Below are 19,708 nucleotides of genomic sequence, written 5' to 3'. Positions count from 1 at the left end.
ACTTCCTAAATGGAGGCCTTTGTTATCGTGCTTACTGTATGCCGATGACAAATCCAATCTCTCAACTCTTCCTGATCATTCTCAAAGGCCTCACAGATGTGTGCATAAATGATCATTCCTCATTAATGAATCCCAGTCATTGCCAGTGGTGAAAGAAGTATTCAGATCCTTTACTTATAAGTAAAAGTAGCGATACCACAATGTAAACGTGTGATGTATACTTGAACAAGTAGTTGAAAGTACTGTGCAAAATGGCCCGAATCTAGAAGGTGCAACCACATTTTCAATCTTCTTCTTTTTAATCTTGTGTGTCGGATGAAAAATTCAGGCTTCAGGCATTCTCCTTTTAGTTTTGTTGCAAGACAAGATACTTTATCACTTTTATGAGCATACACAGCTTTGAGCATACTCAACCTTGAGCATGTCTAATTAACCACATACTGTAACTCAAAACACCTGTGAGGGTTTACAGGGCCTTTAATATGTTACAATCATGTTTTACAAGTTGGTCAGATGTTTTCTCTATAAAGTGACTGTTGGGGAGACAATCAAATGACTACAAAGATACAGAAAACATCTACAAAGATAAACACTTGTATGACAATCGGTCCATGACTGTAGCTGTAAAATAAATGTCGTAAAGTAAAAAGTATAAAGTATTATTTCTCCCTAAAATGTAATGGAGAGGAAACGTGAAGTAGCAGAAATTGGAAGTACTCAAGTACATTTACAAGTATCTTGACATTAATTACAGTATTTGAGTGAATGTAGTTACAGCAGAGACAGTTACACAATGCCAAGCTGTTTAATTAACATATAATACATGCTTTCGTAAGCATGTATTATGCTTACGAAATTAAGCATTTTTCGTAATTTATCTTGTTAAAATCCTTCTGAATAAATGCCCTTGGTGTCCTCTGTCTCTACATTTCCATGACACGACAGAAGGCTCGTTGCCTCCGCTGTTCTCCCGGAGAGGTTTTGCAACGCTCAAGTTGATAAACAAAGCCACGTGTTGCAGGGAAGTTTCCAAAGTGGGCGGACCTCGTGTATTTCCGGGTTCTGGGTTGAGGATATAAGAAGAGCTGCGCAATGACAACAGTAGACCAGAAATACGTACACAGCACATCGCCCTTCAGGAGAGGATACATATTAACGCAAACAGGGCACTGTTTCCTGATACTTTTATTTTAATTTAACTCACCGTCGTCGAAGCAGGATATGCCTTTCCTCGGACAGGACTGGAGGTCACCGGGTCAGAGTTGGGTTAAAACCGAGGAGGGATGGAAAAAGACAACGGCGGACGAGAAAAACAACAATGTCTCCGTGAAGAGGTTGGTCAATAAACAAGTCCCGAGAATTCGCGCTGTCTCCATCACAACAGTGTTTGAGATCCAGCTCCTAAATGCGCCATTAGGTGTTTTTTTTCCAGTTGGGGAGAGGAAAGTGTGTGTGTGTGTGTGGGGGGGGGGGGGGGGTATTTTGAAGAAAGTCCAGACAGCTCGATGAACAAAGGCAGGGTGACAGACAAACGGGAGGCCTGCACCTTCCGTGTTGTTTCCATCTCATTAACCTCAGTGTCTTTCTTTGTTTCTGGGGGCCATGTTCCTTTTCCAGGCTAATCACTGAGCTATTAATAACCTCACAACAAGTGAGAGGATTAACAAACGTCTGTCCACTTTGCAACATGCCGACACTAACACGAAAAGCCTGCCTTTCACACGGCCCGAGGTTACTGTTAAAGCACATACAAGTAGTTTTGGTGTTGGTGTGTCCTCCTTATAGCCTTCTGAAGAAAACAAACGACGTGCTGCAGACCTAGTGTGTAGGCTACTCGGATAAAATGGTGAAATGATGCCTTTAATGAAATATGTGTGGTTGTGTTTTTCCAGCTTCTGCAAAGCCGAGGAGGAGGAGGAGGAGGAGGAGGAGTGTTTCAACAAAGAGAACCTGCTGCTCTCTCTTAGCTACGACATGGCTGCCAAGAAGAGGAAAAAAGACCAAATGAACAACAACACCAAGGTCCCCTGTGAGTCACTACCAAAGGCCCACACAGTCTGACTTATTGTTTTTAAAGAAGCAAAAGATAACATTTTGTAATTTTTTTTTTTTTTTTTTACGTGTGGGGTTACAAATCGCATAATAAAATGGGTAAAGTTAACTTCATGCCAAAACGTATTAACCGGAGGGGCTCATGAGGATGTTATGCAACGTTCTTGATGGGAACTCATCCCTTATAATATTGTTTATGATTATTTTTTTCCAGCATTTGATCGACTCTATTTCAATAACTATGCTCACTCTGAAATTGTGTCTTTTATTGGCACCGTGTGTGTGTGTGTGTTTGCATTTGTCACAGTGCTTATAAGCTGCTTAATGAGGACAGGCCACTAATACAAACAATCTGCTTTCTCACAGATTTCCACAGGGAAAAGTGGATTTATGTTCATAAAGGAAGCACCAAGGAGGTAACAAACCAGCTCATCTACTTTCACAATAACTTTTCACATCATCATCATTGCTCGTGTCAACATGCCGAGAGAACCTTGTACTCCTGCCGAGGATCTCAATTCTAATACCCTGATGATTGTGTTTTCCTCAGCGCCACGGATATTGTACATTGGGAGAGGCCTTCAACCGCTTGGATTTCTGCAGCGCCATCAAGGACACAAGGAGATATAATTACGTTGTCAGAGTGAGTCCTCGTCTCTTCCTCTTCTTCTGTCTCTTTTTGTTTCTCGTCCTCTGTGGTTGCTTATAGGAAGTGTTTTGTTCGTGGGGGAGAAGGGGTTAAGAGGGTGTGCAGGCTTCTGCCAGGCTCTTATCAATGCTCAGCAGACAAGGGTCTCTCCATGGTGGCGATACTGACCCAGGGAGTATATGCGTGTGTTTGTGGTAGGATAAAAGTGGGACATAGCGTGACAATTTGCTGTAATATGATTTGATAAAGCCATTTGGCATCCCTAAATTAAATTACACTAACGCGTAATTTTAAATCAATTATTGTTAACTAGTGCAATTCTGTAACTTTTAAAATGTTTCTATATGTTCTAACTGTTAAAGTGATGTACAGACATTAGGGATGCTAAATGGCTCTGTGAAAAATAAATTCCACTAAAAACATCGTTGACATTCATTATCATCGTTATCTATAATGTAATTGCATTATCAATATATAATCCCTTAGTTAAATTTTGAGTTCTTCCCCTCCACATCAAAGCGTCGACGCACTGAACCAAACATCAGCTCTCCCACATGTGCTCCCATGTGAGCTGAGTGCATGTGGTCGTGTTCTCCTGTGCTAGTTGGAGGGGGAGGGGGAGGGGGGGTGACAGCTGTGCGGTGAGGTGAGACCACCCGACAGGGGTCTATGAAACCAGACCCAGTGGTTGTCAGGTGATTCAGACACACACACACACACACACACACACACACACACACACACACACACACACACACACACACACAGTCCTCTGTTGAACTGTCTCTTTCTGCCTGCCTGAGGAATGTGATGTACCAAAGCCGGCCTATGGTACATCACATTGGGGGGGGGGGGGGGGGGGGGGGATTCTCCGTTTTAGCAGGACAGTGAGTTTGCAGCGGATCAGGTTTTATGACCGCTTTGGTGTTTTTATCTGCCGTCGTAAACACAAGTGTAGGGTATCAGCGTTGCAATATTCCTGAGATATCATGTCTTTTATTTCACAAGAGATTAAAAACGTTTATCTCTTTACACAGAACTTTGTTTCCCGTCTCTGTTGAAGTTTTTTGTATTGACCTTTTTCTAGCGCCGGTTCCAGCCAACATGTGCAGTGTAGTGTGGTAAGCCCAAAGAACAATACGGCTGTGTAACACTAGCGTCTACTCTGGACACGGCGTCCTAGGTCACTGCTCTTCATTGGTTGTGTCTGATGGCATTTGGGGGTTCATTTAACTCCGTCTCAGTTACACGGATCGGGTTCTTCCACAAAGAGACACCGAGAGGTCCCTCTTCTGTTCTCCTCGCGCACGAACGGAGGTTGTTTCAAGGAGACCGAAACCTTAAAAAAAAAAACGATTGTTTATTGTACAGTAATAACACAAGACGCGGTGTGTCTGACACGGCTGGTGTGGCAAGCTGTGCCGTGCAGTTTGGAGAACAGCAGGAGCTAAAAGTAGATCCTGAAACGCACGTTGTTCTGCCCGGCTGCTCTACAAAGAGAGGAACACTTGATGAGCTGCTAAAAGCAGAAGGGCATGGGATTAGCTTTTAGGAATGGAGCTGGAATGAATAAAAAGTTGATCCGGGAGAGGGCGAAGAAGCTTAAAAAAAATGAACAGGGAGGGTGAGGGTGTCAGGCCGATTAGTTTGAGGGTTATTCTCTTTCTTCTTACTCCCAGTAAGCACCATCCGTAATTATGAACTAACGTTTTCCTTTTTTGAGTTTAGAACTGCTCAACGTGGAAAGTTTATGCTGTCTGCTTCTGCACTCCTCTTAATAACTTGCCTTCTATCAGTGCCCCCCCCCACCAGTTTACCAGAAAGCAGCCCACAATATGTGGATGTGGATATGTTGACAAAGGTCACATGCTCCAGTGAGAATTGAGCAAGTGGGAACTCGAGTTTCTCCATGATGTCACGGCATCTGCTGCATGCCAGCCGTGCCACCCTGGAACCCACTGTTTGTCCGCTAACCAACGGCAACAACCACACACACACACACACACACACACACACACATACACACACAAGCCTGCATGGGAGCGCGAGTGCAGACACACTCTGTCAAATGATGCAGCTAATTCACGTGACGGGAGGATCAAGGAGTCCCAATGATTTAAAAGCTTGTTCGCGGAGGCTGACGTTGTTTACAGCCCGGGCTCTTGTCCAACACCTTTCCTGTAGCTTCTTCCCCCCTAAAGAGACTCCGATCAAGAGTGATCAGAGCCAAGAGCGCTGTCGTTGGACCCAACCTCGGGTTGAGAGCAAGGACCAGGTGGAGCGGCTCCAAATTTGTTGGGCAGACGGCGTTTATTGTCAGGAGTGCAAGTGCCTTTTATGAGAGAGCGGCGTAACAAACATTAAGCACTGAGGCAACGGAACGGAGAGTCTCTCAACAGCTGACAGGATGAAATTGATGTGTTGTTTTCTTTCTCTTTTCTCTGCTCTAGCTCCTGGAGCTTATCGCCAAGTCCCAGCTCCCCTCGCTCAGCGGCGTGGCGCAGAAGAACTACATGAATATTCTGGAGAGAGTGGTACAGAAAGGTGAGCCCTGTCGCTCTCCTCCCCGCTCTTTGTAAAGCCACTCGACTAATTTGCCTCTCGGCCTCTCTCCTTTTGTGTACCAAGGGTTTCATTTTCTGCTGTTTTCACACACACACACGCACACGCCTAAACGTGCAGTTTGACTCCATTCAGTCTATTTGGTTTCCTTTTTATTGTTTCATCAAAATGTACATGGACATAGACTCCTCTTCCTTCTTAAAGACAAACGCATGAAAGCTACTGTTTGCTCCGATAGGTGAGGAAATGAGCCCTGACGACCTGTGAAGGAGGCAGGGGAGTGGATTTAGTGCTTTAATGGCGCCGTAAAACCCACAAGACAGTCACCAGACGGCCCAGCAAGCCACAGTGTAAACTAAATGTTCCCTCTGCTAAACAGAGGTTCGGCTTGTTTAGGTGGCGTTATGAAAGCTGTTGGCCAGATATTACAAACGTCACAGGAGAAGAGTGGAGCCACTCCAAAAAACATTTGCTTTGATAATGTGCTTTTCGATGACTCACTGTTTCACTGTTGGGCGGCTGCTTTCAGGTCGTGATTTGAGTAGTGAATTGAGTTCAGTGATTTATCTTCTCGTCCTCCCCCCCCCCCCCCCCCCCCAGTTCTGGACGACCAGCAGAACGTTCGTCCGATCAAGGAGCTGCTGCTGACGCTCTACGTCTCGCTGTGTGGTCTCGTTCAGGACATGGGCAAGTCTGTCCTGGTGGGGAACATCAACACCTGGCTGTACCGCATGGAGAACATCCTGCAGTGGCACCAGCAGCTGGACAACATCCACATCAACAGGGTGAGCATGTGCTCGAAATACAGGGCGAGGAGCCTGAATCACAAAAGTTCTCTTACGATGGAGAAATGTAGGGGAATTCAAGGAGGACATTACATTTCTATTAAACGTATGACTTTTTCTTCCCCTTCAGCCCACATCTACAGGCATGATTCTGACCGAACTGCCCGCCAGTCTGCAGTTGAACATCATGCAGCGTCTGTCGGACGGCAGGGACCTGGTCAGCCTGGGCCAGGTGTGCCCCTCGCTGGGGACCCTCGCCGAGGACCGGCTGCTGTGGAAGAGGCTCTGCCATTACCACTTCACAGACAGACAGGCACGTGGAAATCAGGGGGATGATCCTTAAATATGTACAGAATGAGAATGATGCACTCCTCCGTGCCCGTAACACACATTGGCTGGCACACACACACACACACACACACACACACACACACACACACACACACGGCGGGTTAGTCATCTTCCTTGTTGCCCTCGAAGTGCCTCAGATGACCTCCAGGTTACATACTTGAGACCGTTAAAGTAAGATAACGGTGCAGTCTTTTTGACATACATGTCATTGAAAATCACTCAATGAGGTCAAGCATCTCTGATAAACAAGACTTGCTCCTGGAAAACAGAGTGCGCATACTGACCTCGCAGTAACCTAGCACCCTGCGCAGAAGCATGCCCCTGATAAGCGAGTGAGACGGTCTCAGGCTTTATGCTGAACTAGGTTACAGTGAAGCTTTCCGACAGGTTAAGAGTGCTTTAAAGAAAAAACTCCTCTATTAATGCAACATCTTTAGGAGTGAGTTGGGATACTAAATAACTTCTCAAGAGAGCTGAGATCCTAGAAGATATTTGAAAGTATTTTTCTCTCCTTGGGTCGTGTCTCAAAGTCTGTCTACTTCTTCTTTAGATCCGAAGGCGCCTGATGGTGTCAGACAAAGGTCACCTGGAGTGGAAGAAGATGTACTCTAAGCTGATCCGCTGCTATCCTCGCAGAGAGGAATATAGTGACACCCTGCACTTCTGCACACACTGCCACATCCTTTTCTGGAAGGTAGTGTTGATGTTTTTTTTCCCCCTCTCTCCTTTTGCACTTGATCAAAGTGGATATGAAAACAAAAATGTCACAACCATTAATAACTAAAGAGGAACATAAACCATTTAATATTGAGCGTTGTGTGTCTTCTCCCAGGACACGAACCATCCCTGCACGGCAAACAACCCGGAAAGTTGCACCATGTCCCTCTCCCCTCAAGACTTCATCAACCTCTTCAACTTCTGATTTCCCCCCCCCCCCCCCTCTCCCAAAGAAAAATCCAGATGAACTGACTGTACATACTGTACATAGAAATGTACAATATTGTTTTTTTGTTACTAGCACACTCTATTCCCGGATGTGTATTTTAGTTGAGGTTTGAGCGGAGGGGGCTCATGCAGCGGGACAATGATGCAATGGAGATTCTGTTGAACCTCTGGGAGAGTTCCCAGTTGAAAGTGAGTGAATGTGACGGAGAGGAGAGGAGAGGAGGTGTAGCAGTCGGCCTGTGGATAAAGGGAACACTCGGCTGTCAGAGTTAAGTCTTAGTTTAATGTGGTTGTTGAAATTATACTCCGAAGCAAACACACCTCTTGACCTCAGACGTGTGCACTTATTTTTCCCAACTTGGGAATTTGTTTTTATTTTTGGAGGGTTTTCAACCCTTGTAATTGTTTTTTTTTTTTTTTCGAGACAGGAAGTAGGAAGATTATTCCAACCCCTTTGAAATTGTGATTTGTTTGATCCATTGCAAGGCCTGCTCACATTGGGGGTCTGCGATGTGTGTGAAGTTTAGATGTAGTTTACAATAGTATTGTTGGGCACTGCGATGGAGAGGCACAAGTCTTGAGTTGCTGCAATATAAGCAATGGATCGTTAGACTGGGTGATAATTCTATGATAACATGGCACATCACAATGTTTTTTTCCTTTTCTTTGCTGTTTTTCACTTTTATAAAGATTTGATATGACTTTTTTTTTATTCTTAATGTTCTGCTGTGGCTGCTATAGCAGCAGCAGTGCCTGTGTGCAGTATTACCAAAGATTGTAATTAAATTCAACATAGCGATGGCGTGTGCCTTGTCACGAAAACTTGAAACCGGTACAGTTTAATCCTTGTTTGGAATGTTTTCAGATCCTGATGCTGTTTTTTTTTTTATCATCAACGAATGTCTCATTTACAGAAGAGTGGTATTCGAGAAGGCTCTGATACCAAAGTTGACTTTCTGAAACATCTTATTTTTTCTGTAGCCTCCTGCATGATTTTTAAACACCCAGCTGATAGTGTTTACTTATTTATTGAGATTCTAGCAAGGAATGGGAATATTGTTATTAAGGTGCAATTTGACCCAGACTTTCCTCTATCACTGCTCAGACAGTGAGGAATGATGTACATGCTATGCAATGCGTTCTGTTTCTGTTCTGTTGAATAAATAAAAGAAAACAACCTTACCGCTGCCATCACTTATATGTAGTCCTCTTAATGTGACTTTTCCACACGCACACACACACACACTCTGTGTTGGGCAATCGCCTTTTCTTCAGATTTAAAATCCACACTGGCTTCTTTCTAGAGGTGAGCAGGAAGCCTGGCTGCTGCTGCTAACGGCAGAATGGTGCCTTCTACTGGAGAAATGATGAACTGCATGCTACTTTGTACATCAGGACGTCAAGCTATCTTCATGAGGGATGAGGTTTTCTCTGCCTCAGATTTTCCATCACTGCTCAATCCTGAGGCTCTAATACAAAATAAAAAAAACCTGCCTCTGCAGTGTTTTTAAACCACAAAGGACTCTTGGGTATTCCGTGTTTATTAGACAGGCCTGCTGTTTAATAACACTCGGTAGTTAAACATCGAGCTGCCTGAACAACAAACACTGTCTTCAAGTTTTAAAATGTCATTTTTGTTTTAATTGTTGCAGCAGTAACAGTTGAGGTAGAAAAAAAAAAAAACATTTAAAAAGCAAATGAAACTCTTTTAGCATGACATTCAGACAATATGAACAGTGAAATAATTGTTTAAAGTTTTTAAATGAATATTTATACAAATATTATGTAAATATTCATTTTACCAAGAAATATGATCATTGTAATTGCGTGTAAATCATTGTGTGCATCTGCCACTGCAGCGTTGCACAAACAGTACTGCCCTGCTCCTCAGGGTGTGAAGGTAGCTTTTTGCAGAGAGGTTCAACATTTGGAAGCATCGTGTGTACGACTGGTAAAGGCATGAATGATTACCAAAGCAATAATACACGGGCATAATTTAAGGCCTTTTAAAAGACGGGGCAATGCTGCCCACAAAGACCGTCCACCTAACGTTTTACTGTCCCGATCACAAAAGCCAAACATGTCATCTGCATCTTCCTCATGAACCCAGTTACAAATCTGCTGGTTTAAGGCAATATTGCCCAGATTTAAAAAAATCAAAAACACTGTATACTTATGCTTTGCAAGCAGAGAAAGAAGGTCGTGTTAATGGTACATTCCCATCTTTTTTGTTGTTGAGATAAACAATATCATTTCTGTGAATTCCTACCTGTCTAAAGCTGCATTAGCAAATGTATATCTGGCTACTACATTTCTTTTTTACTCCCCCCCCCCCCTGTCTTTTTCAAACTGCTATCATGCAAACACACCATCTACAGTTTGTGAGTCTTAAAACACATAATAAGCACCAGTAAAAACTGTTTTTGAACTCCCGCCATCGGAGTCGCCACTGAGAAATTACATCGGTTCAAATAAAAGTTATGACGTTTTTTTTTTTTTTTTTTGCATATTGTCATTGTATCATACTTTGTTTCCTTAAAAATGTGTACATGTACGTGCTGCATCCGTCTTCCGCATCTCCTCCACGGTATGCGGAGATATGACATGAGAGCAAAGGAAATGAGTGGTAGTGATGCTATATTCAGCCTGGTAGGCTCATGGTGTTGACAGCCGCCACCTTGAATGTCAAACCTTCAATGTATTCAGCGGTGCAGCTGGAAGGAAAAGTTTCCTGTTGGCCCCTCTTGCCTCGATGAGAACAGTCGTTTGCTGAGTTAGCATTAAGCAACACCTACCGGACTTGGGACCCACAACCCTTCAATCCAGCTCTGTAACCATTTCAGCTTTGGCAGCATTTCCCCGTCAGTCTTAGCTTTCAGTGCATGGCGATGTAAGTACCAACTGCAGAGGATCCCGAGGTGCTGAGAACCCCCGGCGGTTTATGAGGTGTGAAGCGCGTAAAGTAGGCGTCGCTGTAGAGCTGCAGTCCTGCGTATGCAAACAAATGAGCGCTGAGCAATATGTGACGCATGCATACACAAATATAAGATTTTTGCTGTTTCGAGAGAAAACAAAATGAGTGGCGTGCTTATAGTAGTCTGGTAAGACTGAATGTTGTGAAGAAAAGCAAGGAGAGAAGAGTTACCAGAGTTAGTAAATGTCACAGAGAGGTACGTTCTCTCTTTCAGAGTTCTGAATAATCCACTCAATAGCATCCCAACCCTACAGGTCCACACGGAGAAACAGAAGGTTAAAGAGAAGTCAAAGGCCAAACACAGAAACAGGTGAACACCGCTGGGAATAGCAACTTCTGCCTGTGGGTTCCAGGAAGCACGCAATGAAACTGCAGAGACAGCAGAGTCCCAGTTAGAAGGCATGCAAAGAAATACTCTGCAATACTTTTGTAACTTCAGAGTACATGCAAAGGATAAAAGAAGTGTTACCTTACTGGCGTTAGCCGACATTCTCCTCGCCATCATCCCCTCCAGGTAACTGCTTAGACTCACTCCCTTGACTGTGATAATGGCCTCTTGGGTCAGGATGGTACTGAGGAGGGAGGGAGGGAGGATGAGGGCGAGGGTGAGTTTTCAGAAATAACATGAAGTTGAATAAATTGCGCAATGTACTTACACCTCTGGGTTGTCTGGGTGTGGTCTGTAAAGAAGCCTCTCGTCCACTGAAATCAGGTTGGTGAGAGTGATCTGGAGGATAACGTGCATTTGGATTTCCTTATTTATGGGATACTCACATGGAATATTCTGATGCATATGAAGTTTTATTTGGACACAACAATTACTATATCAACGTACCATAGTATTTCCTGTGAATTGTTGTTTGTTATTTATTATTCATGAACACAAAAGCAGCACATTTTGGTGCATTATCATGTTGGTGATTACACAGTTGGATTTTAATGTTGTTGTGGCTCACCATCGCTACATGTACTGTGCAGCTGATGCTGATTGAAGTCGTGGCTGGCGGACAGACTCAGTATGAACTTACATTTGTTGAGCACAGCTCCATCTTTTTCTCCTCTGGGTCCACTATGGAGTGTTCCTTCACATACGTCTGCGTGTAGTTGGTTCCCAATATCTACGCACACGATAACACACAGCAAGTAAAATGAGCCCACATGTCGCTTGAACTGTGTATGTGGATATGTGCGTATACATATGTGTGTGTGTGTGTGTTGATGACTGACCGCTCGTACAATGCCCGGGAGGCCCCACTCCGTGCTGAGGAGCCTGTGGCTGTGCAGGCGCCCCTCTGTATCAACCCTGCGGTCCAGCACGTCCACCCCGACCACGTTAGGGTTCATGGGGTTCGGGTACTTCCTCATGGCAGCCTTGATCACCGTCTCCCATGGGTAACTGCGCACAAAAACAGTACAAAATAAAATGAAATGGGGAAGAAACATGTCAATCTTGTCTATTGGCTGACATTTTCTGGCAAGCTTTTGATAAACTGAACGTGTAGGAATATGTTTCATGATCTCTCGATGAAGTCAAGTGCACAGGGTTGTTGATGTAAGTCCTTAAACAACTAAACTCACTTTCCTTATTTGCTTTTCTGGGACAAAACTGTGACCGGGAGGCTGTCTGCTGATGTTAAATGATCATCGTGATCACTCCTATAGAGCAGGTGGAATTTACTGACCACAATCAGATAGTAGTGAGCTTCAGAGTTTAATTAAATTCAGATGTATTTATCCTAGCCCTCCAATGACAGACCAGTCCACAGAGGACAATACAACGTCAATAAACCAACCTGAAAACATGTTCCGTGCTCCAAATCTTCATTTTTCACAACACAGGTCTTGACCTTATCGCTGCTGAGAAACCCTCCGTGATCCGACGCTACGTTTCACCGGACCATTTTCATAAGAGGAACTAGCGTCGGTATTAAGAGCGCAGGGCCTATGATGGAAGCTCACGACCATCAATGAAGTGAGTCCGGAGTTCGCATCTCTCGTATCAGCCGTGCGTAAAGATTGCACAATGTGCTCTTCTGATCCCCACGCCACAGGACCAGCAGGAAGACAACATGTAGGCTGATTTATAGATTAAAACAACCAGCTCGTGCAGTAGAGGACAAGAGAGGAGCCGGTGCAACAGCGGAGCCACCGAATGTCAAGCCCGACAGAGTGAGATGAGGGATTCTGGTCAGGAATTTCAAAATAAACCCCATTTAATGACCTGTCGTCCTCAGCCTGGTAAACATGTAGAGCCTATGGATTTAGAATCAATATACAGTTTGAAGTTGGATGCTATAATGCTATTCACCTGTATCTATTGTACTGTGATGCTGACTCGTGTTTGATGTGTACATTTTTCTGCACAATAGTAGTTATTTTAGGAGACACGTTTCTTTTTGTTTTATTTTGAGGTCAAAACCAATGCTTTTCCTGCCTTTCCCTGGTTGAGTCTGGTCGACTCGACGAAGCGGATGCTGCTGCATCCGCCTCCATGTGTGCGCATGCGCTTAGTATCTCTCCATCCTCCCGGTCAAGTGGAAAGGAGCGGAGCTGCATGAAGCTAGACAGAATAGAGCAAGCAGGAAATTCAAATAAAAAAATTTGGTTTGGAGGCTGAGAGAAAGTTTGCGCACGAGCTCCAACTGCTGCAGTAAACTACTACAAGGATAATGTAAACAATCATTATTTAAACTCCCAAACTCACCGCATTACCATTAATGTTTCAGGAGGGATTTAATTTAAGACAAGTGAGTGGTTGAATGATTATTGATATTAACAATACCATAAGATGAGCATTATTATTATTTAATAATTACTATTGTTGTTATCATCAATCATATTTAATTGATGTGCATGCCCATTGTCTACTGTGCTTTAAGGAAAACCATCATTCTTTTTATTTTGAAGGTAAAATCGGAAGTGTAAGGTGTATTCTCTGTGCCTCGACGCGGGTGTGTGAGGGATCAGAGGAGGACTCAGGGAAGCAGACGCGCAGCGGAGCCTAGTGTGGTCCCTTAACGACATAATTCATGCTATCGCCGTTTTTTTCAGCGGTCCGTTTATTTCACCCTGAATGCGGAACAGTTAATCAATTCATAGAGAACGAGCGCAGTCGATTACCACCCGGAATAACGCACACGGCGTGACCTTGCGTTGAATGTCATTTTAGACGGATTTTTTTTAAAGCACCGACACGGTAAGGTAATAAGCATCTTCATTTGCACGGAGCAGGATGCGAGACCAATGTCGATAATACGGGATCGTATATGTTGCCTGTGTGGAGTCGTGATTTGAGACCACGTTTGTCTTTCATGACCGTAATCGTGTTTTTTTTTTACAGATGTAAGACGGAAACAGCTCAGGCATTTTTGAAAAATCATATTGATGATGGGACTCCTCGTGCAGGCTCCCAGTTGAAGGCCGGACTGCATACTGCAGATTGCAAATATTTGGCATTCAAATAGTTCATAATCCTATTGTCAATATAGTTACCGAAGCCATAGGAACACACACTATTTGGTTCATTTTATTTTGATTTTGACAGTGATGTAGCCTACGGTTTATTTTCATAGTAGTTTATGCGGACAGCGCGTGCAGGACTAAGGCAGATGCTGCAGCAGCGCTTGATCCGCTCCAGGCGGGAGAGAGAGAGTCAGAGATGGTGGGGGGGGGGGGGGGGGGGGGGTGGCAGGGTGTCATCTTTTTAGGGATCATTCAATCACACTTATCAACATATGCGTCAGTCTGGCACTGTATAGGAGATGACCCATTTCAATGTGAAAGTGGGGCACGAGGCCTCCACCCCCCCACCCCCACACACTATAAGGACCACCAGGCTGGTGGACGTGCTCACGCCAAAAAATCTGCTGACACACGCGCTCTGCCGGCCGGTGCTCCCAGCCTTTGTGTGCAATGAAGCCTATAGCCCATCTATCATGGCCTGGGGCCACAGGCTCCTATAGGCTTTAAACTGGCCTCCTGTTAGCCTGGGTTCGTTTCTCTTACAGCTTCATACTATTTAATGATCAATCATTTAAAAGTGTTATTATTATTGTTATGTTACAGTTTAAAAAATAGCATGGCTAGGGTTCTTACTCGTTCACCTCAGTTGAAAGCTGAGATTTCAGAGGTCTCCATTCTCACGTCTGTCTCTTTCATTTCAGGTCATCGGCCGCAGAGATGGAGATAGTCACACATCTAATTAATGACACCATAGAGTTCTACAAATGGACCCTAACCATTGCAGGTAACAGTCTTGTATTTTGGAGAAATGGTGTTTTTCAAGTAACTGAATACTTAAGTTTACATCTACAGGTAGGTGGTTTTCCTGCAATGAGTCAGTAAATGGACGGTGCTTTGGTGGGAATTTGATAAAGGATGAGTCAAAGTTGCACCACAGTAGAATAATGTGTGTATGTGCCTGGACATATATTGATATGAAATATACAGCAATATATTCTCAATGTGTCTTGTCTCGCTTTACTCCGTCATTCGTATCTTGTTTTTATGACTGAAGTGGAATCAGTACACAATCTTTCCTTTTTCATCACCTGCTACATCGCTGAATGGATATTGTATCTTTCACCTCATAAGCGAATTATCACATCACATGCACCAATAAACTACATCAAATTGACCTCCAGACAGACAGGTCACCTCTGGACAAAAAGGTGGCATCTGTACTCCTATTGCATTTGACCTGCACTCCTCTTAAAATATGCTGACACCGAACCCACGCTGTAACAGCGTAATGTGAACATTAAGAATAGTTATGTAATGCTCTGTGAACATCTGTCCCACAGACAAGCGAGTGGCGAAATGGCCTCTGATGAACAACCCCCTGCCCACGCTGGCCATCAGCACCTCCTACCTGCTATTCCTCTGGCTGGGGCCCAAATACATGAAGAACAGAGAGCCCTTCCAGCTCCGCAAGACCCTCATTGTCTACAACTTCAGCATGGTCTTTCTCAACTTCTTCATCTTTAAAGAGGTAGGTAACTATTAACTAGATGTTCCCCCTGAGTTAAGACTAACCTTATCGCAGCGCATCCAGCTTTCTTCCTCTCACTGTGTCTCTCTGCCTTTGTTGTTATATCAGTGATTCATTAAATATTATCTTGTTTTTTTTAGCTGTTTATGGCAGCGCGGTCAGCGAGCTACAGCTACATCTGTCAACGGGTGGACTATTCAGAGGACCCCAATGAAGTCAGGGTGAGTGTTTTTTAAAGTGAAAATGGAACATTACCACAATGGACTGCACGGCACCTGCCCAATTATGTCACTTCCGTTCTTATGGTTTGTGTGTGTGTGTGTGCTGTAATTAGTTTCCAGGAGTAACGAGGCACCTCTGCTCTTTGACTGCGACGTAACATGTTACATGTTTCTTTATCATTTGTACTCAAATGATGAAGAAAAATCCTCGTCTGCGGTGCCAGGGGAAGCTTCACTTTCAGGGTTTTTTTAGAAACATGACCAACATCCGCTCATTTGGACCGTGCTCCTGTTATTAGAAAAAGTGCGAGCTGGAAGAGGGCTCAAGGAAGGTGTTCAGTTTCACCTTCCTTCCTACTGCTCCGTGACGTAGTTACACATCTGACACAGTCAATGGGTCTCAGGTGACCCTGAGTTTGAGATGTTGGATAGAATAGATCAGTAAAGAACTGAAACTATTCCCTCAAGGAAGTGCAAGTATGTGTGGAATGTGTGGAGTCGAGACAGCTTCATATTTGATTATACAACAAGTTAGAAACGAGAGTCCAATTGAACTACTCCTCTACTTCTCTAACTGTCTGCGTTTCCCTGTTGGTTTCTATTTCCTTCCTCCACCCGTGCCTGTCTTCAACCCATTTCTCCCGTTCTGCCCGAGACAGGTGGCAGGAGCTCTGTGGTGGTATTTCATCTCTAAGGGCATCGAGTATCTGGACACGGTGTTTTTCATCCTGAGGAAAAAATTCAACCAGGTTACTTTCTTGCATGTCTACCACCACTGCACCATGTTCACTCTCTGGTGGATCGGCATCAAATGGGTGGCAGGAGGACAGTGTGAGTAGCTCATGCTACAGTGCAGTCCTACATGATGCCCTATGCCTACTTTTACCTATAATTGAATACATCTTTACCCCCTATTTCCTTTAGCTCTAGTTAAAATGAACATTTATTGTTGGACTCAAAGGTCTTGATCATGTTTTTGTTTTTTGCTCCTGATCTTTTCATACTAAGCAATTGTGGTCGTTTTGTAATAAGACGGAAGGAAGAGTCTTTTACATGTATGTGCCCTTTGTGTCACAATCACCAACAGCACAAACAACATCTTGCAGAGACATAAATACATAATCCATCACAGTGGACAATTTGCCAAATCATTTTTTTGTTACGTAATCTTTGTGTGTTAATGCGGCTGGAAAATGAATCAATAATGTGAAGTATTCACAATTTCTCGCTATATACACCAAATACCATTATTGTCCTTAAATTCGAAATAAAACTACAATAAAGTGTTCAGAAATAAACAAAATTTGTGCAATAAAATTGTGTTCTAGCACCACCGTTAGCATGGCAAAACTAATATCAATATTCGAATTTTCTTTCACCTGCAGCGTTCTTTGGGGCCCACATGAACGCAGCCATCCACGTCTTGATGTATCTGTATTATGGCCTGGCCTCCTGTGGACCTAAGATCCAAAAGTACCTGTGGTGGAAGAAGTACTTGACCATCGTCCAGATGGTAAGATGTCACCTCACTGTGCGGCTAATTTGAATAAAAATGTAGTCCTTTTTACATGTTTTGGAAGGTTGATCTCACGCCACGTTTTACTCACTGAAATAATGATTCTCAGGTTTAAAGGTGTGAAAGAATTACACGACAGCAACGCAAACATGTGATTGTCTTTCTTTGTGTCTCAGGTCCAGTTCCACGTCACCATCGGCCACACAGCCTTGTCCCTCTACGTCGACTGCGACTTCCCCCACTGGATGCACTACTCCCTCATCTGCTACGCCATCACCTTCATCGTCCTCTTCGGCAACTTCTACTACCAGACCTACCGCCGCCAACAGCCCAGACGTGACGCCTCCTCCTCCAAAGGGGGCAAGGCCCTCTCTAACGGGACCCTCAACGGGCTCGGCAAGGCCGCCAACGGAGCAGTGGTGGCGGGGAGCAAAGAGGAGAAGCCCCAGGAGAGCTCTGGGAGGAGAAAGAGGAAAGGAAGAGCTAAACGAGATTAGAGGAGGAGGAGCCAGAGAGAGGCGGAGGTGAGGTTGGGCCTTGCTTTGGGTTCTGGGTTGATAGTGCTAAAACATGAAAGACTTAATTTGAGCAAGATTTAGATGGATGGATGCGTTAAGGTGTGATGTGTTTATTTAAGCCATGATCTGAGTTGTTGTAGATCAATTATGAGACAGGCTTGTGTTGAGAGAGGATCATTTTGTTAGTGAGAGGTGTTAAAGGTCATGCCCAAGGTGTCACACATAACCTAAAATACAGTAGTGTATGGTTCGGGATAGATCTTAGTATTCCTTCTCTTTATGGTGGTGCCACGGATCTGGTTCAAAAAGTGACTTTCAGCTACTTAAAACTGAGCCTGGAAAGGAAACCAAGACCATTTGGCATGCTGGGAAAGCTACATCAAATGTTCCTGAGCTGCTAAATGATATACCGTTCATATTGTTACTGCTGTATCGAGACAGGAATACACAACACGCACACAAACATGTCAATTTATATTTGAGCTCATCATTTTTTTTGTTGTTGTTCACCTTTACAGATATAAAGCTGATGATGATGTACAGTATCATGTCATTTTGACCTCATCGTATTCACGTTTTTATTGATGTTACGTGAGAGAGACTTGCGTTTACAGTTCTTGTTTACTGAATAGACACCTCGGTACGACAGTCCTCCACTTATTTGTGAACACGCACTTGTCTTATTTTTTCTTATTTATTTCAAGTTGTGGACTCAGCTGCCAGTCACTTTTGAGCTGCACAGTTACATTCTAAACAAGGAAAGCAAATCAATATCCAGAGGTGAGATGTACATAGAAATAGAAATGAAAGATTTCTAATCCTTTGAGACTTGGATGGGATTGTTCCAGCACTGGTTTATGATGGAATAATCATCAACTGTATCTCAGAGAAGGTTACAACTTAGATTTTCTATTTCTGTACATAACCATAGCAGGTTTTATATATCCCTACTTGTATGTAATGCTTTGAAATGTAATGAATATCATCCAGAGAAATGGCGGATCTGATGATTATATTAACGTTCCCCCGTTTTGACAGAAAAGCTGGTGGAGTTTTGTCTTTGCAGATGTGTACCTGTCTTTTTCTATTATATCTGACGTCGTTGTTCGTCTTAACATGCTGGTGAAAATGTTGTGTGCCGAACAAAGAAGTGGTGGTAGAGAATTCAGAAGTAACCGCCAGTTTTTATCAAGTTAACTGAGCCTACCTTGAGTACCATTTCTTCCCATATTCAATCAAATATCTTTTTGTGTCTATGTTTTCAGACTTAATGTCTGTCCTGATCTGGCTTGAATGTAAATTTATCAGGGGAAAATTTGGATTTAAAAGTATAAAAGGTATGATTGATATACAAAAGGAGCTGGTGAACCTTATAGTGACTTTGTATGTTATACCACTATGAAGTGCTCTGCCTGTAGAGTATTATAGAGTATAAATCAGTGGTCGGCTGTATGTCGGCAAATCGAGCTTCATGTCATCCATTTATCAATGCATTTTGATGTTATTTATTGTTTTTTTATTTATTAATTTTTGTGTAAATACCAATGTTCATGTTACTGAGAGTGCTTGTCTGTGTATTTGTGTTCTTTTTGTGTTGTACATATTACATTGTGATATTTTGTACAATGCGCATTTGAGAATGTTCCCAGCTTGTTAGCTCGGACATTAATATGTCCACACTGCTTCCGTGTTTTTTACTTTGAACTCTCTTCAAATTCAATTAAACTGAATGCCTGTACAAAATGCGTGTTTCCTCTTGCCACTCCATTTAAATGTATACTTTACATTGTAGTAAATGTCATGGGTATTTAACAATAATTTACATTGTTTGGCATTCTATGTGTTTCTTGATTGGTGGTGTGAAAAGACAATAATGGTAACATATGTGCAGATTGGGTTTCCAACACTAGAGGGCGCCATAGTTACTTTACAGTCTGCTCGCTATGTTCCCCACCTTTTTAGCCATCCACTGTAATTATGGAAGAGATAAAAAACGTCATCATGTTTCATGAAGTGAGGAGAGCAACATAATCACTCAAAAGTTTTAATGGACGTATGTGAACTTCAATTCCTGGTTGTCAGTTTGGTATTGACTTGGTGTATCAAAACGTGTTACACTCAGGCAGCCCCACGTAATAGGGATGG

At 43.3% G+C, this 19,708-nt stretch overlaps 3 protein-coding genes across 4 annotated transcripts; 2 read left to right on the top strand and 1 right to left on the bottom strand.

Moving 5' to 3' along the window:
* The first annotated feature begins 1,079 nt into the window (after positions 1-1,079).
* fbxo32 (F-box protein 32) lies at positions 1,080-8,526 on the top strand. Its single transcript, XM_076081390.1, has 9 exons — positions 1,080-1,334; positions 1,893-2,029; positions 2,419-2,468; positions 2,603-2,695; positions 5,152-5,245; positions 5,864-6,048; positions 6,179-6,361; positions 6,950-7,093; positions 7,232-8,526. Exons 1-9 carry the CDS (start codon positions 1,222-1,224, stop codon positions 7,319-7,321), a joined length of 1,089 nt encoding a protein of 362 aa, XP_075937505.1. The 5' UTR covers positions 1,080-1,221; the 3' UTR covers positions 7,322-8,526.
* Positions 8,527-8,888: 362 nt separating this feature from the next.
* Positions 8,889-11,693, bottom strand: LOC142938149 (uncharacterized). The gene is made up of 4 exons (XM_076081391.1): positions 11,546-11,693; positions 11,347-11,436; positions 10,975-11,045; positions 8,889-10,890 (listed from the first exon to the last, which is right to left on the bottom strand). The coding sequence occupies exons 1-4, from the start codon at positions 11,681-11,683 to the stop codon at positions 10,284-10,286; spliced, it is 906 nt and encodes a 301-aa protein (XP_075937506.1). The 5' UTR covers positions 11,684-11,693; the 3' UTR covers positions 8,889-10,283.
* Positions 11,694-14,497: 2,804 nt separating this feature from the next.
* Positions 14,498-17,542, top strand: elovl4a (ELOVL fatty acid elongase 4a). 2 transcript variants are annotated; one of them, XM_076081383.1, is made up of 7 exons: positions 14,498-14,564; positions 15,121-15,308; positions 15,449-15,529; positions 16,189-16,360; positions 16,915-17,042; positions 17,222-17,449; positions 17,486-17,542. In XM_076081383.1, exons 1-7 carry the CDS (start codon positions 14,498-14,500, stop codon positions 17,540-17,542), a joined length of 921 nt encoding a protein of 306 aa, XP_075937498.1. The 2 variants fall into 2 exon arrangements, with proteins under 2 accessions (XP_075937498.1, XP_075937497.1); XM_076081382.1 differs by having other exon boundaries at positions 17,222-17,542.
* The last annotated feature ends 2,166 nt before the right edge of the window (positions 17,543-19,708 follow it).

This window comes from Anarhichas minor, unplaced genomic scaffold (assembly GCF_050575085.1).
Source record: "Anarhichas minor isolate MPS153535 unplaced genomic scaffold, ASM5057508v1 ptg000080l, whole genome shotgun sequence".
NCBI lineage: Eukaryota > Metazoa > Chordata > Actinopteri > Perciformes > Anarhichadidae > Anarhichas > Anarhichas minor.
This window is presented reverse-complemented; position numbering and strand designations above follow the sequence as displayed.